This window comes from Cydia strobilella, chromosome 12, assembly GCF_947568885.1.
Source record: "Cydia strobilella chromosome 12, ilCydStro3.1, whole genome shotgun sequence".
Classification (NCBI taxonomy): domain Eukaryota; kingdom Metazoa; phylum Arthropoda; class Insecta; order Lepidoptera; family Tortricidae; genus Cydia; species Cydia strobilella.
Genome location: NC_086052.1, coordinates 9304717 through 9319979, shown reverse-complemented (window position 1 = coordinate 9319979; position 15263 = coordinate 9304717). Strand labels below are relative to the sequence as shown.

Here is a 15263-nt window from a genome sequence, read left to right as displayed (position 1 = left end):
ATACCATAAACAAGGCTAGGCTGCATCTTTCTTACATTAATAGTAGTTAACAATTGATTATGAACGAATTAAAAATTAAGAAAAAATGCGAACGATTTTTAAATATAAATACCTAGGCCCTGTAAAAAGTTAGATATTTCATTTATGACCGTCTATCGTTCTCATGGCCGCATTTGTCTTTTGAAAAAAAAAACCGTCTGTTTCAGAAACTTTAATAAGCAACGTCTGTCTAATCTAATTTTTTTTTTGTATTAACCTAGAACAGCCGCGGTTTGCTGACCCCTGTCAAAGACAATTGCGACCCTGATACGCCACTTGGCAAAACATTTAAATATACATACATACAGAAATATAGTACTTAATAAAATGCAAAGATAAGTTAGTTCCAATTTCCAATACACAGTAAAAATTAAATATTTATATTTGAAGTTAGTTCTATATACAATACAAACATCATATCACATGAGACAAAGTTTACAAAAATATTTTAAAAATGTTTAGTGCAAGCCTTCATTTCAACAGTGTAATAGATAAAATGTAAATATGCAATGCCTGCTCAGAAACTTTCTTATAAAAAGTTTTATGGGTGATTTCGCTCTCCCAATTTCGGGAAGCGGACGGATTATCAGCCAATTTTTTACTGAATCAGAGCAGTTAATAATTAATAATAGCAAAAATAACTCCGTAATAGATGGATACAGTCTAAGGAAAAAACGTGCCTCGAAAATCACGAAAATTTGATTCTCGATCAGAGGGCGCTACTAGATTTGGCCTACTGACGTACAGATGGCGTTGACGGTTTCGTTTGTTATTTAACAATTTTAACGCATACCAGTGAAAGAACATGGGTCACAATCATAAAAATAATTAATGCAAATAAAAAAATCATTTATCCATATTTAAATACATTTTATCGTATTTTTATAAATCTTCATTTTTAGTTTTAAGGTGTGTCGATAGATGGCAGTGAATTTACTGGGGTTACAAAATTTACTATGACCATAGAGCGGTAGTGTCACTGTCATAGTAAATTTTGTTACCCCAGGTTAATTCACTGCCATCTGTCGACACACTTTAAAACTAAAAATGAAGATTTATAAAAATACGATAAAATGTATTTAAATATGGATAAATGTTTTTTTTTATTTGCATTAATTATTTTTATGATTTTGACCCATGTTCTTTCACAGATATGCGTTAAAATTGTTAAATTACAAACGAAACCGTCAACGCCATCTATACGACAGTAGGCCAAAGCTAGTAGCGCCCTCTGAACGAGAATCAAATTTTCTTGATTTTCGAGGCACGTTTTTTCCTTAGACTGTATCCATCTATTACGTAGTTATATCTATCTTTGCTATGACAGTACCGCTCTATCTTATTATATTCTCTTTGATAATAGCAATTACCATCAATATTTTTTTTCTGTTTTACTCGGAGTAAAACCTTAGTTTTATAGGCTCTTCACAAAATAAAATCGTGACGATCTAAAACAACAATTCAGATTTTTTTGGTATAATAATAAGCGGAAGAAGTGTTTGTGTTCATTATAGTATTAATGACTGTAGGTCGCTATACAAATTTACCTTCCTTTGGAGTAAATAATATTTTTAGCAGGGCAATAATTAAGGTCTCGGGCCCATACATTTTGTACAGCCGCTCTTTCGTATACCTACATTATAATAATGCCACCTAGTGAAACTCTTGTATAAAGATTTGCAGTTTTTAAGTATTATTATTAACTCGTCTCTGCATGCTGTCAATGAGAAGAATGGTTACGATTACGCTGACATATATAGCTGAGCTTCACGACTTTCGGTGCAGGCTTTATTTATCAATTTAATTATTACTTTAACAATCATATAATATTCATAACAGTATATTATAAGGAAACAACATAGTTGTTACACAATGTACTAAACCAGTACCTACGCTGTCACCTAGAGTGCTCGTTTTTACAGTTTGCCATATACATAATTATGCCATAAATCCTACTCAATTTAATTAAGTAATTACTCTACTGTAGCTGTAGTCACTACTTTGGCATCGATTGACAATAGCTACGCCAGCTGCCACATTTTTCTGGCTTTTAGTTACAATCGTGATCAATTTGATCAGTGCTCGGAAGCAAGCCCAGCCCTGGCCCAGCCGTTGTATACCACAGCTTTAGTACACTACACTACCGAAGTGCGAAACGGTTGGTTTTTGTTTCCGGCGAGTACAGCTCACCATAAACGTACCTACACGTACGTACCTATGAAGCACTCACATCGCACTAAAGAACCAGTCATAAAAATATCCCTTTGGACACATTCCAACAATAAAATCCATCTTGTAGCACCTCAGTATTTCCTTTTCAACTTCAACATATGAAGGTATCACATTTAAATTGCACGTCTAGAAAACAGACATCAGAACACTAACACTTGCCGCTTACTTGTTATTGATGATATGGGCAGGGTTTGTGTAGGATCTTCTGTTTTCCTTTCATTAAACACTATCCACCCGTTCCATTGAAATATTGAGCGTGTTTCGTGTAAGGAGCTACTATATGGTAAGGCGGAGGCTGGCCTCTGCCGTATACCGGCTCAGACATTGCACTGCTTGGGCTGTGGCGATGGCTTATCACACTCGGTGGGTTCGACGGTGCTCCCATTGAAGGACTTGGTATAGCGTCATACAAATCATACATGTTAGGCGTAGGAGCGTGTACATGATTGTAACTACCGTCATCCGAAATAAGTGGCGTGTTTGTCATCCTGTATGGATTAGTAGTATTTGTATGCCCTGTTGGTGAATATAATTCTGGCGACTGCGTAGGGATGTAAGTAGGACTTGAGGCTGACATTCCATAAATATTTGCATTTGGCGATGATGTTGAATAATGGTGACTTTCTACAGTGGGGCCTGGATAGGCGCTGCTGTAGTTACTCAAATTAGGCATAGTGGTCGAGCTGACAACCTGACTAATAGTGTGTACTCGCGGATTTGGCGCATTGCCATGAGGGTGATAGCTGTAACAGTCGTAATTGCTTTGGCTGTAGTTCTTGTCATTAGCATAACCATAGCTCTCAGTTTCGTAAATTCTTTCATGGTGATTTCCTTTCGTTATGGGATGTTCTCTTCTATGGTAAATGGGCTCAAAATTTTTAGTATTGTCTATTACAGGTCTGTGATTGTATGTGTTGTCATCAAAATGTGTTGATATTATGGTTTCGTTATTTGACCGTCTATCTTGAGAGGTTAAACTTAATCTTTGTAGTTGACTGTGTACCCTATTAAAATTGCTTTGGTAATTATTTTCATTGCTATTATGATAATTCTTAGGTTCCATATGGGCATATACATTTTGAGGTACCGGAACATTATTCCTATCAAGTTCCTGCCTCGAAGAATAAACTTCAGTATTATGTTCATTCCCAAAATTTGATTTTTGTGACATGTTATAGTGATTAACAGGTTTAAAATCGTTATTCTCATCATCATTGTTATCAGGGTACAACGCATGATCTACACTTTTATAGGTCTTCTCTAGATCTAGAGGTTTGTCATATGCATTATCCGGAGTAACATTATCATACATAGAAACCTTCATAGGATCAGTATTGCCATCTGTATTATCTTTTTCATCTTCATTTTCTTTCTTGTTATCTGATGCAAATCTCTGCTGTAGTGTAGGTGTTATTTTAGCGGCTTTGATTAATACAGCATTTTGCATTGGAGGAGACACATCTTGTGTACCATCTTTGTGAATATTTCTGGCATGTTTGGCCAGAGCCCTTAACTCTTTTGGATAAGGTGTTGGCGCTCTTCTTAACTGACCTGGCTTTTCAGGTATTTTAGGTGCTACTTTCATGTCTACAAAACTAATATGGCGTGCAGAAGGCTGAACTTCTGCATTGTCAGATTTGTCATTCTCCAATTTGTTTTCAATGGGGGTTAAAGGCACTTGGGGAAAGAGGAAACAAGTGAGGACTTGCTCATAGGTATGTGGATCCACTTCAGAATGCATAGGCACAAGAGGTTTGCTTTGATTCTCAGACAGCCAAAGGGCAACAAGATTATCACAATTCAGTAGGGACTGAGGAAGGCTGTTCAGTGAATTTCTCACTAAGTTTAGTACTTTTAAGGAAGAAAGGTGACCAATTTCTGGTGGAACCTTAGTCAATTTATTTGCTCGCAGTGATAATACTGATAACTTTGAACAACTTCCTATCTCTGGAGGTATTGCTCTAATCATGTTATCATCAATGTTGAGATATTGTAATTTTCTGAGTAGACCAATAGAAGAGGGAATTTTGTCTATGTAATTGCACATGAGCATTAACTCCTCTAGATTTGAGAGCTGGCCTATACTCTCTGGAATAGAATACAGCCTATTATTGTCCAACTTCAGTGTTGCCAGGTTGCCAAGTTGTCCGATGCTGTCTGGGAGCTGAGTGAGAGCATTTGCCGATAAGCTGATGTCCATTAATTTTGAACAGTAACCAATTTCAACAGGAAGCTCCTCGATCATATTATTGCTAGCTTCCAAATGTATCAAGTTCTCCAAAGGCTTGATCACACTAGGTATACTTGTCAGACTGTTGTTGTCGATCCACAGTTCTCTCAGCTTTGTAAATCTTCCAATCACTTCAGGGAATTGTTGGAATTCATTCTGACCTAAATCAAGTCTGAGAAGTTCAGTTGAGCGGGAAAGAGATTTAGGTAAAATCATTAAATAATTATCTCTTAACTCAAGTATACGTAAATTAGCAAGTCGCCCAAAATTACCCGGTAGATACTCAAGGTAGGTATCGTTTAGATATAATTCGTGCAAAGCAATTAGATTTGTGATGGCATCGGGAAGTTTTTCCAAAGGGTTTACACATAAATCTAAGAATGTTAAATACTTCAGGGCTTTCATGGTGTCAGGTAAGGAAGCGAGCGTGTTCCTGCTGATGTTAAAGTGGTGAAGGTTGACCAGGGACGAGATGGCCGTGGGGATGGCTTGGAGCTCGTTGTCACTGAGATCCAGGTGCTTCAGACCATGGCACATGAACAGTTGGCGCGGCAACTCACTGATTCGGTTGCTATTACACAGTAGATTCTCGAGCGTCCTTTCATAGACGAACACTTCCGTAGGAACGTCCGTCAAGGACTGGTGGGAATAGTCTAACTCGCACACATCCTCCACCCCCGGCCTCACACAACACAAAAAGTCGAAAGGCATTGTACAGAAAGGCACTTTCCATACACAAACACAAATTTACAATATTCGTTCCATTGAACAATTCACTCGTAGCCCTTACTCGTGTAAAACAACATTGTTATTATCATACTGCCCATACTGGTATAACACTTGACTGTCTTAAATGGCACTGTCTTATTGTATTAAAATTTGATGTAACAGGAAACAAAATAATTGAACCCCTCGATAATGAATCACTCAACTTAAAAAACTTGTGATTGACCTTCCCTTCCCATCCCAACACATACTTATCCAATATGACAGTTCATTCGTTCTTTTTTTACGCCTTGGCAAGAGCTGCTTTCCAAAAGCCTGTTGTTTTATATTTATATTAGTTATGTTGGTATTACTCTTTTAACCAATTTTTGTCAGGGAGTTAAGGATATTTTTTATTATTTTTTAATTTCTAGGAAAATAAAATACTTTTGTTTTTGTTTGCGTCTTATTTATATTTCATAAGTATTTGTTATAATAATATGCACGTGTAAAAAAGCAACAGCTAACAGGGTTAAAGTCTAACCGAAATATTAATTAATTAATTACGTGGCAACACTTCACCAAAACCCTTTCAAATTTTACGGTTAGTCTCCAAATCATTTGCTTGGCTTAAATGCATTACATCTAGCTGATAGCATTACATTAATAAATTAGTTATTAAATTATCCTTTATCACAATTCCGATGTCCACAACTTAAAATAACGGGAGCGATATTCGACGTAGTTATGTAAAGGGCCCTCCACACCCATGCGCGAAGCCGCGAACGTGAGTATGGAGTCTAGTTCGCTAATCAGCGAAATCGACTCCACACTAGCGTTCGCGGCTTCGCGCCGCGTAGTCTGGAGCGCGCTTAATGATGTCGCAAATGCTCATAGACATAGTACAGTAGACATGAAACCGAGCGACCAGAGGGCCTACCGCGAACCACGTTCGACGTGTTGCCTCTCTGTCACACTTACATACGAATTTACAAGTGCGACAGAGAGGCAATACGTCGAACGTGCTTCGCGGTAGGCCCTCAGAGGTAAGAGAAAGACATATTCATGTATTGACAGGTTAATGTATGGCAGCATAATCCTTTTTCTCTTTCACTCTTATAAATTTCGGCATTTCGCTATCGCCTCCTACCTAACCCTGCCATAACCCGACCATGAAAAAAAAACCCGGTCGGTGACGACTATTTTCTCTTTCCTCTTAGGAATCGCAATAAGACTATCTTTCTCTATCAAAGAGTGTCAGGCCCTTGCAAATGCTGCATGTTTTGTTTGTTTCTCGGCTACTCGACTTCGCTACATTTCACAAATATGGCCATAATATAGTCACTATGTCATAGATTATAGATCATCATTAATTTATAGTCGGATATCACTGCTATTCTAGCTATTCACTAAAACCTTCTTACTTTAAATAATGTCTCTTGAAACTCTCTGTCAACTTGAAAAGGTGTCCGTGAAATAGGTCCAGAGGCCGCACTTACCCGTGTTTTTCGCTCTGTTCTTTAAGCGAATGTAATGGAAACTGACACTGATTTAAATCTCAAAAAACAAACCAATAAGTGTTGTTTTTTTATATAAGACTATAACCACGACCGTTACCCATTCTCTCTGGTTCTGGAAAGAAGAACCGCAGTGGACTTTCAACCTCATTCTAGTTTTCGTTGGTAACCCAGACACTAATTAAGGCAGGTGTCCAATAACTTTTGAAGAGGAGCGCCAGTTTTAGGGATCTCAAAGAGCCACAAGTTGGTATGAGCGGTGTCAGTGCTACTTTTGGGCTAGTTAGAGCCGTAACTGCAGGTCCTGAGAGCCGGATAAGGCTAGCGAACCGCGTTTTTCTAAGGGAATGGTTGCGCCGATTTTAAACACCACATTGGGATTAATTTTTCACGGAAAATATGCAGATACCGGTGTTGTCCGATACGTATTTTTTCGCGAAGATTTCTTTTCTCTGTAGTCCACTTGAGGTAAACTGAATTTGTCATTTTCTTTTCCTTTTACGGACTTCTGTGATCCGCAATCTGCAAACATAGCTTTTTATTAGAAACACAGGCTGTGGCTGAAAATAATAACCTCGACGAAATGTATAAGAAATATACTTTTAGCAGTCTTGTTTGCTTTGTCATCAGCCGGTCTTAAGTATTTCGGATCTAGGCCGATGTTGTTTCCATTATCTTGAGTTTTTGTTAAAGGACTTCCTTCAAATGTAGACCTAGAATAATACACTTGCTATTAAATACATTTGATAAAAAATGCTTCTTGAATTTGCAATAAAACAACAATATTGGTATTTGCTGCGTGCGCCAATTTTAAGTTCCGAGCAAGCAAAAGAGTACGAGTAAAATCAAGAGTAGTGAAATAGACAACTCGACCCTTACAATTTTGATGTAGCATAGAAATTGATAGATTCTTCTGAAATGCCCTCGGCGAGATCGGAATTCTCATTTGGTTGAATGTGCGGCGTCGAGCTGTGTTTGGCGGCTCCATTGAATGATTTGTTTCTTACTGTACTGATTGGCTCGCAAGTGTCTTCCATTTTTTTATGCAGCCATTGGATCACTGTGAAAAAAATCTTAGGTTCGTAAAATAGCCCAGATTGGTATACTTAAAAAAATGTTCCTCACAAATGTTTTACCCTTCCAATCGTTTCAATATTATAATTGCGTATTATATTTTGTTAGTTGTAGTAGCACCGCCCACAATCTCTCTGCTTTGCCCTAAGGTTGACTGGTAGAGAATGCTTTTGGCATTAAGTCCACCTTTTGTATGATAAGTATTTCTTTTGTGCAATAAAGATTAAATAATAATAAATAATTAATGCGAATGTGACTCTGTCTGTTACCGATTTAGATGAAATTAGGTATAGAGATAGTTTTGAGTTTCAGATTTGCAATAGGTACAAAATGGTTTTAGGGATATATCGAGGAGATCAGCCGTTTTTAATATTCACTCATCTCCGACACATAAACAAAGACATAATACTCAAAGTATCAATAAACAAGGATAAATTACCCATATTATTATTCTTTATCATTTCCTCTTTATCCTTCAATGCCACCTCATTTATTTCATACTTTTCTTTCAGCTTATCCAATTCTGTTTTGAGGCTGACAATATTCTGTTTAGTAATATTTATTTCAGACTTGAGTTCCTCAATTTCTTTGTTGTTTTTCTCTATAACTTTTTCTTGTTCTAATGCTATAGCTGTTCGACATAGTATCTGAAATATTTATTTAAAAACAGTTATGTAACATAAATGAAAATTTGCAGTAAAAATAGAAATATAATAATCTGAGAAATAGATTCAAGACGTCTGAACATGTCTTGACAGAGCCATCTATTGAAGCTGTGTTTACGTTGGTACAAACTTTTGGTTGCATGCATGTCTTTTTCAAACTTTGCATGTCTATCAGTTTAATTTTCAGAAATAAAATAATATTTAATAACCCAACAGGTCTACATATTCCAGCGGTAATATAAAATAAACATGAATATTTATAAAGGTAAACCTTTTCTTTCATTTCAATGATATCATTGTTTTGTTTCGAAATGATTTGGTTAGCCTTCAGCAGTTGTTCTGAAGTTGAATTTGCAGCTTCATTGTTTCTATTTGCTAGTGATTCACTTAGAGCTAGTCTTTCTTCTAAACTTATCTGGAAAACAAAGTTTAATACGAGTAGTACATTTCGATGCTAGTGCGGAAAGTATGTCATTACTACACTACACTACAACGAGTACCGAGATATCTTGCCACGAGCCGTAGGCGAGTGGCAAGACTCGGCACGAGTGAAGAATGACATATCCGCACGTGTATCGAACGACGTTTTTTAATACAGTTGCGAAAAAAATAAGAAAAGCAACAAGTATTAAGGAATGGAATTCGAAACTTTATATTATTAATTCTGTGACATCATTGACATTGACATTTTTTTTTCTTTTTTTTAACATTATGAAGAGGTGTTTTTCTTTTTTACATTAATTTGAGGCCTCCTGTCAAACGAAGGTTTGGTCTGTTTGGATATAATGAGAACTTCACACACACGTTTTGAATGTCTTCAATGACAGTTAGAGTCTGTGCGGAAAGAAGTCGTGCAATATATGGGGCCCAATACATTCCACGACTCTTCTCTTTCCGAACAGACTACTTTCCTAAACACCCATCATGCAAGAAAAATTGGCAGTTGAACTTAAAATCAATAGTGTAGGAAATATGGTTGTTTTTTTTATATGAACAAAAGTAAGAAAACTCTGTTCTAATTGAAAAGGGGTTTAAGAGGGCATCGTCTGTCCAGTCCAGTGGCACTGTGGCACCCTCATTAGGGGGATTGTTTTCTAATAAACTAATTCATTTCTGTATAATCCAGTATAGGTATTAATGTTGTAGTCCTACTGGTTCCCCAACTTTTGGTCTATGCGATATAGTTTTATATTACTAACTTTAGTTACTTTTGACTTCATCAACGAAAAAAAGTGGCCACCATTTGTCGTTTTGGTGATGAATTGGTTTGTTGGAAAACACAATCCCCCTACTGAGGGCGCCACTGGACGGTCGGTGCAATCTTAAATTAAATTACATTGAAGTAATTTAATACTATGGGTAGGACTGTGAGCCTTATACATATAGGTTTCCACATCTCAAACCTTCATAGGTTCTTACCTTTTCTTTTTTAACTATATGTAACGAGTTTTTCAGCTCTGTGACAAGATCAGCATTCTCTTTACCAATCTAAAACAAAGACAGCACTAATAATATATATCAAAAAAGTTTGTGTCGTACATGATAATTCTTTAAAAAAATTGGTGTATTTTTAAACATTTTAAGTTGTTTACCTTTTCTAAGTAGCTACACCTTGTGTTAAAGTTGCTGATTTGCTTTTCTTTTTCAGTAATTTCTCTGTCTAAGCTTGCATTTTTTGCCTTTAATGTAGCCACTTCTATGTGTGACTTTTGAACCTCTCCCTCTAACAGCATTAACCTTTGAGATTTTTCACTGAAATAAGACAAATAATTATTCAATAATGTTATAAATAAAACTTTACAGTAATAAAATAATTATTAGGAACAGTCAGTATGAAGTTAGAACTAAAGCAGTGATTCTTAGCATTCATTCCACTCGACGTCCACTCTTGGGACCACTCGACGTCCACTCTTGGGACCACTCGACGTCCACTCTTGGGACCACTCGACGTCCACTCTTGGGACCACTCGACGTAATTGACCATCAGCATTACAAATGTTCAAAAGGTACCTATGCCAAATAAACTCAACAAAGCATTGTTCCGTTTATAAATTTGTGGACCACTGGCTAAGAACCAATGAGCTAAGCTAGACTAAGCAAGGTATGTATGTCTGCAACAGATACAGACTTATGCATGAGTCAGAATATAACTAATTCTATTCAAGTTTCAGATGAAAGGAACACCTGGCGTCCGTTATCTTGTTAGTTGGACAACATTTGGAAGATTGCAAGGCACTTCTGGATGAGACGGGCTCAGGACCGGGACCAGTAGCATACTTAAAGAGAGGCCTATGCTCAGCAGTGGGCGATAATAAGGCTGATATGATGATGTTTCAAGTGTCTTTTAATACCCACCTCAATTGGTTGTCCAAGTGTCCTATTTTATCTTTTAACTGCTGGCATATTGTATTTAACTCATCAATTTGTCTGTTTTTCCTGTTCAACGCTTCTTCTGAACTTGCAAGCTGAGCTTTTGCATTAATTTCTGCATTCTTTTGCCATTGTTGTCTTTCCTAGAACATGACTGGGTTTTAATACTTTTAATCGAAATTGTGAACTTAAATATTTTACGATACAACACAATCTGTGTAATAATTATATTTTATCATTAGATGGGCAAGGTTCATAAGTTACTCTATGAAGAATGATATCAATCCAAAGTATGAGCATTGAGCAATCACAATCCATTGTAATATTATAAATGCAAATGTTACGTCTTCATAATTAAAGCGCTGACCTGATTTAGATGAAATTTGGTAAGAAGAAAAGTTCCGAAGAAGGACATAGGATTAGAACATTTCGATGCTAGTGCGGAAAGTATGTCATTGAAGAATGACATTTCCGCGCGTGTATCGAACGACGTTTATTAATACAGTTGCGAAAAAATAAGAAAAACAACAAGTAAGGAATAAAAACAATATTGAATGTTGCCTTTGGAAACTTAGCTTGCAGTAAGAAAAAACGCCTCTTCTTTGACAGGCGTTTCGGCAGCTATTCCTACCTCTACCTTCCATAGCTATTCCGTTCCATTCAGACAAATATCAAAAAATAAACGTGTTATAATGATAAAGAGGTAAGTAATGCAATATGTATATTTTTCGTATTCTTACATTAACATTAGGTTTTTTTTGTTGGTTACAACGTTTAAAGGCAACTAATATAAACACTCATCAACAAGTAGTCATGAATTGGAACAAGTATAAATTTAAAAAAATTGGAAAAGTAAAAAGCACTAGTTCGCGAATACCAACTTTCCGCACGCTAAACAGCTACGTAAAATAGCACTTTTTGAGCAACTACATGTATTAAAAACATAAAAAATATTATCATGGAACATGCAAATCATCATTCTATGCAGACAAAGTCAAAGGCAGAAGCTAATTTTGCAAAAAATTGGTCCTATTATACTACCTGTGCTGTCCTTTCTCTCTCCTGTTTCAATGCTTCTTGAAACTCAGTCTCACTCTTTCTCCTCTCATCTTTCAGTTCAGCCAAGTTGTTGGTCAACTCTTGAATTCTCTGCTCCATTTTGATGCACTTGTCTTTCCACATCACTTCGCTGCTGGTTGCTGAACTTTTAAAAGATGCCAGTGTATTCTGGAAATATTGATATAGCTGTTTATGCAACAAGTGCGGAAATCATCTTTACGCACGTGTATCATACAATGTTTTACTATGCATTGTGCGAGTAAATAAAAAAAACACATAATGGCAAATGTTTAATTATTAAAAAATTGAAAACAAAAAGCACTAGTGCGGAAAAGTGCTCTTTTCCGCACTAGTGCGAGAAAGTAGCACCATATGTACTGTAAAAAAAATTGAAAACAAAAAGCACTAGTGCGGAAAGTAGTACTTTCCGCATGATATGGCTCCGTAGGAAACGCACATGCATTGTAATAGTACATTTCGATGCTAGTGCGGAAAGTCTGTCATTACTTCACGAGTAACGAGATATCTTGCCACGAGCCGCAGGCGAGTGGCAAGACTCGGGACGAGTGAAGAATGACATTTCCGCACGTGTATCGAACGACGTTTTTTTAAAACAATTGCGAGAAAATAAGAAACACAACAAAGGAATTCGAAACTTTTATATTATTAATTCTGTGACATCATTGACATTGACATTATGAAGAGGTGTTTTTTTAGCGGCGTGTTATTATTATTGAACCACTTCAATGAGTTTTTTTTAAATGCATGTTCTATAAGACAGAAACAATTGTAAATATAAAACATTGTACTATTATTACCCAAATATCGTTAATTACGATTATTTGTGTATCGTACATTTATTAAAACAATATCGAATGTTGCCTTTGGAAACTTAAAGCAGAAAGAAAAAACGCCTATTCTTTGACAGGTGTTCCGTTCCATTCAGACAACTTATTAAGAACGGTTTTTCAATATTCAATATAAAAAAATAGACGTGTTATAATGATGAAGAGGTAAGTAATAAAATATGTATATTTTTCGTATTCTTACATTAATAGTAGGTTTTTATGTTGATTACGATGTTTAAAGGAAACTAATATTAACACTAATCAATAAGTAGTCATGAATTGGAACAAGAATAAATTTAAAAAAATTGGAAAAGTAAAAAGCACTAGTTCGCGAAAACCCAACTTTCCGCAAGCTAAACAGCTACGTAAAGTAGCACTTTTTGAGCAACTGTATTAAAAAATCATTTTTATAGGTGTTTATAGGCTTAAGTACTGCCAGAGGGCAATGGAAAGAAGTATGACGGGAACACGCAGACTAGACAAAGTGAGAAATGAAGACCTGAGACAAAAAACAAAAGTGACCGACATACTCACTAAAATAGATCAGCAGAAGTGGAGATGGACTGGCCACATGTTGAGACAGGCGGGAAAAATGGAGCAAAATAGTAATGGATTAGTATCCAAGAGGTTGTACACGGGGACACGGGGGTTGTACAGGTGGTACAGCAGACCTCGAACAAGATGGGAGGATGAACTCAAACTCACAGCGGGCCCGAACTGGAGAAGAGTGGCCCACGACAGACCTCAATGGAAAGAGCTAGAGGAGGCCTTTGCCAAGCGGCACACTGAGCTACGGGACATACTCTAGCTCAGAATAAAAGGGCTAGATAGATAGATAGATAGGTGTTTATATGAAAATATCATTTTAGCATAAATCCTGGTTACATCTTTAGCTGCTGCTTTGGAACTCAGGTCTGCTTTTATATGCCATTTTAGTTATTTAAGTTTTTAGAATAGAATCAAAATTTTGGCCAGCTGCCACTGTACCTCTGCAGTCCAGTCCAGTCAGTAGGCCTATGTAAACTTGGATATTAGGACAAAGATTTTGAAAAAATATACAGTCATACAAAAGTACCAGCTTGAGGCGCTCGAGTCAGTTGAGAGGAGGGCCAAGAGAATCATAAATGACAGCAATCTGACGAATGCTCGACTCCAAAGTCTGAAGCATCGTCGCAAGGTTGCCAGCCTGTCGATCTTTTATAGGATACATTTCGGAGAGTGTGCCGAGGAACTGCACAACCTTATTCCTCCGTCCCATTTTTACCATCGGACCACACGACAAACGGCACTCCGGCATCGCTTCATGGTAGGAATTCCAAAAATACGCACGAAGCGTTTTGCTTCCACATTTCTTATGCGAACTGCCAAGGAGTGGAACGCCCTGCCCGAGTCTGTGTTTCCGCATGAGTACAATTTGGAGCTCTTCAAGGCAAGAGTTAATAGGTATCTCATAGGTAAGCGTGCTCCACCGTAGACCACATCATCACTTACCATCAGGTGGGATCGTGGTCAAACGCCTGCCTATTCATCATAAAAAAAAAAAAAAAAAAAAAAAGTCCATAAGACAGTGTCAGCTAATACCTTTAAATTATTGATAGTGTCAGCCATATGATGTTTGATGTCTGCATCTGTAGCCGGCCCTGTCTTCAGTGACAAATGAACCAAACGCCTAAACTCATTGTGCTCTACAATTTCAAAATAAAATTGAATTGGATTTGTTTGTTGTACGATTAGGAACCTGTAAGGTAAAAATACAAATTAATGCCATCATGCAAATTCAAACAGAAAATAAATCCTAATACTTTTTAAATATTCATAATTTATACATCTGGTCATGAGCCTGCTACATTTTAGCTCAGCAGGCGTAATGTTATGTCTATGAATCTACATATCATATGTTACATATTTGCAACCAATGCCTTGCCGATACAATATGCAATCAATTTAAATTCGAATATAATACAAATCTCAAATAAATTTGGCTTACATATTGTTAGATGCACATTGTTGTAGGAGCCTAACAAGCTGCGAGGGGAAATTATCGAAATCTATCAACAGGCCTTGCTGCTTCTTCAGATCTTCGTAGTCGCATCGCGAAACATTAAGAATACATAAAAAAGTAGGGTCGTCCTCGTCGGAAAGAGATATTCGCTGTAACAAAACAACAGTTTTACGATCTACATACAAATATATTATACATTGATTAAGAATAAGTAGATTTGATGAATAAATTTACAAACCAAGCTATCACTGCCGAAAATCTTCATGATTGTAACAGTGACATCTCTCTTACTGTCTTCGAATCCTCGTTTAAAGGTAATATAGTACTTCCCTTTATGGAATGTCTTACATTCCATTTTAAAACACCAAGAGCAAGAATGTACTACATACAAAGTAATATTGAAAATTGAAATAAATCAAATAAACAAAATAAACGGCCCTGTTTGAAATTAGTTGTCAATGTTGTCATTCTTTTTTTTTTTCTAGCCAACAGATAAAATATACTAGTGTTGTAACGAATGCG

General features: G+C 36.6%; 2 protein-coding genes across 2 annotated transcripts; both read right to left on the bottom strand.

Moving 5' to 3' along the window:
• Window positions 1-1541: 1541 nt before the first annotated feature.
• On the bottom strand, window positions 1542-5506 carry LOC134746059 (leucine-rich repeat-containing protein 1). The gene has a single exon (XM_063680280.1). It carries the CDS (start codon window positions 5210-5212, stop codon window positions 2498-2500), a length of 2715 nt encoding a protein of 904 aa, XP_063536350.1. The 5' UTR covers window positions 5213-5506; the 3' UTR covers window positions 1542-2497.
• A 712-nt stretch (window positions 5507-6218) lies between these two features.
• LOC134746058 (spindle assembly abnormal protein 6 homolog) lies at window positions 6219-15184 on the bottom strand. Its single transcript, XM_063680278.1, has 12 exons — window positions 14980-15184; window positions 14727-14890; window positions 14321-14477; window positions 11874-12059; window positions 10818-10975; window positions 10055-10214; window positions 9882-9950; window positions 8734-8877; window positions 8237-8444; window positions 7603-7783; window positions 7324-7436; window positions 6219-7245 (listed from the first exon to the last, which is right to left on the bottom strand). The coding sequence occupies exons 1-12, from the start codon at window positions 15094-15096 to the stop codon at window positions 7112-7114; spliced, it is 1791 nt and encodes a 596-aa protein (XP_063536348.1). The 5' UTR covers window positions 15097-15184; the 3' UTR covers window positions 6219-7111.
• Between the last annotated feature and the right edge of the window lie 79 nt (window positions 15185-15263).

Coding starts and splice junctions, on each gene's coding strand:
- LOC134746059 (XM_063680280.1), bottom strand. CDS start 5,212: ATGCCTTTCGACTTTTTGTGTTGTGTGAGGCCGGGGGTGGAGGATGTG.
- LOC134746058 (XM_063680278.1), bottom strand. CDS start 15,096: ATGGAATGTAAGACATTCCATAAAGGGAAGTACTATATTACCTTTAAA. Junction 9,951..10,054: donor GGTGTAGCTACTTAGAAAAG/GTAAACAACTTA, acceptor TCTTTGTTTTAG/ATTGGTAAAGAGAATGCTGA. Junction 8,878..9,881: donor ATATAGTTAAAAAAGAAAAG/GTAAGAACCTAT, acceptor TTTGTTTTCCAG/ATAAGTTTAGAAGAAAGACT.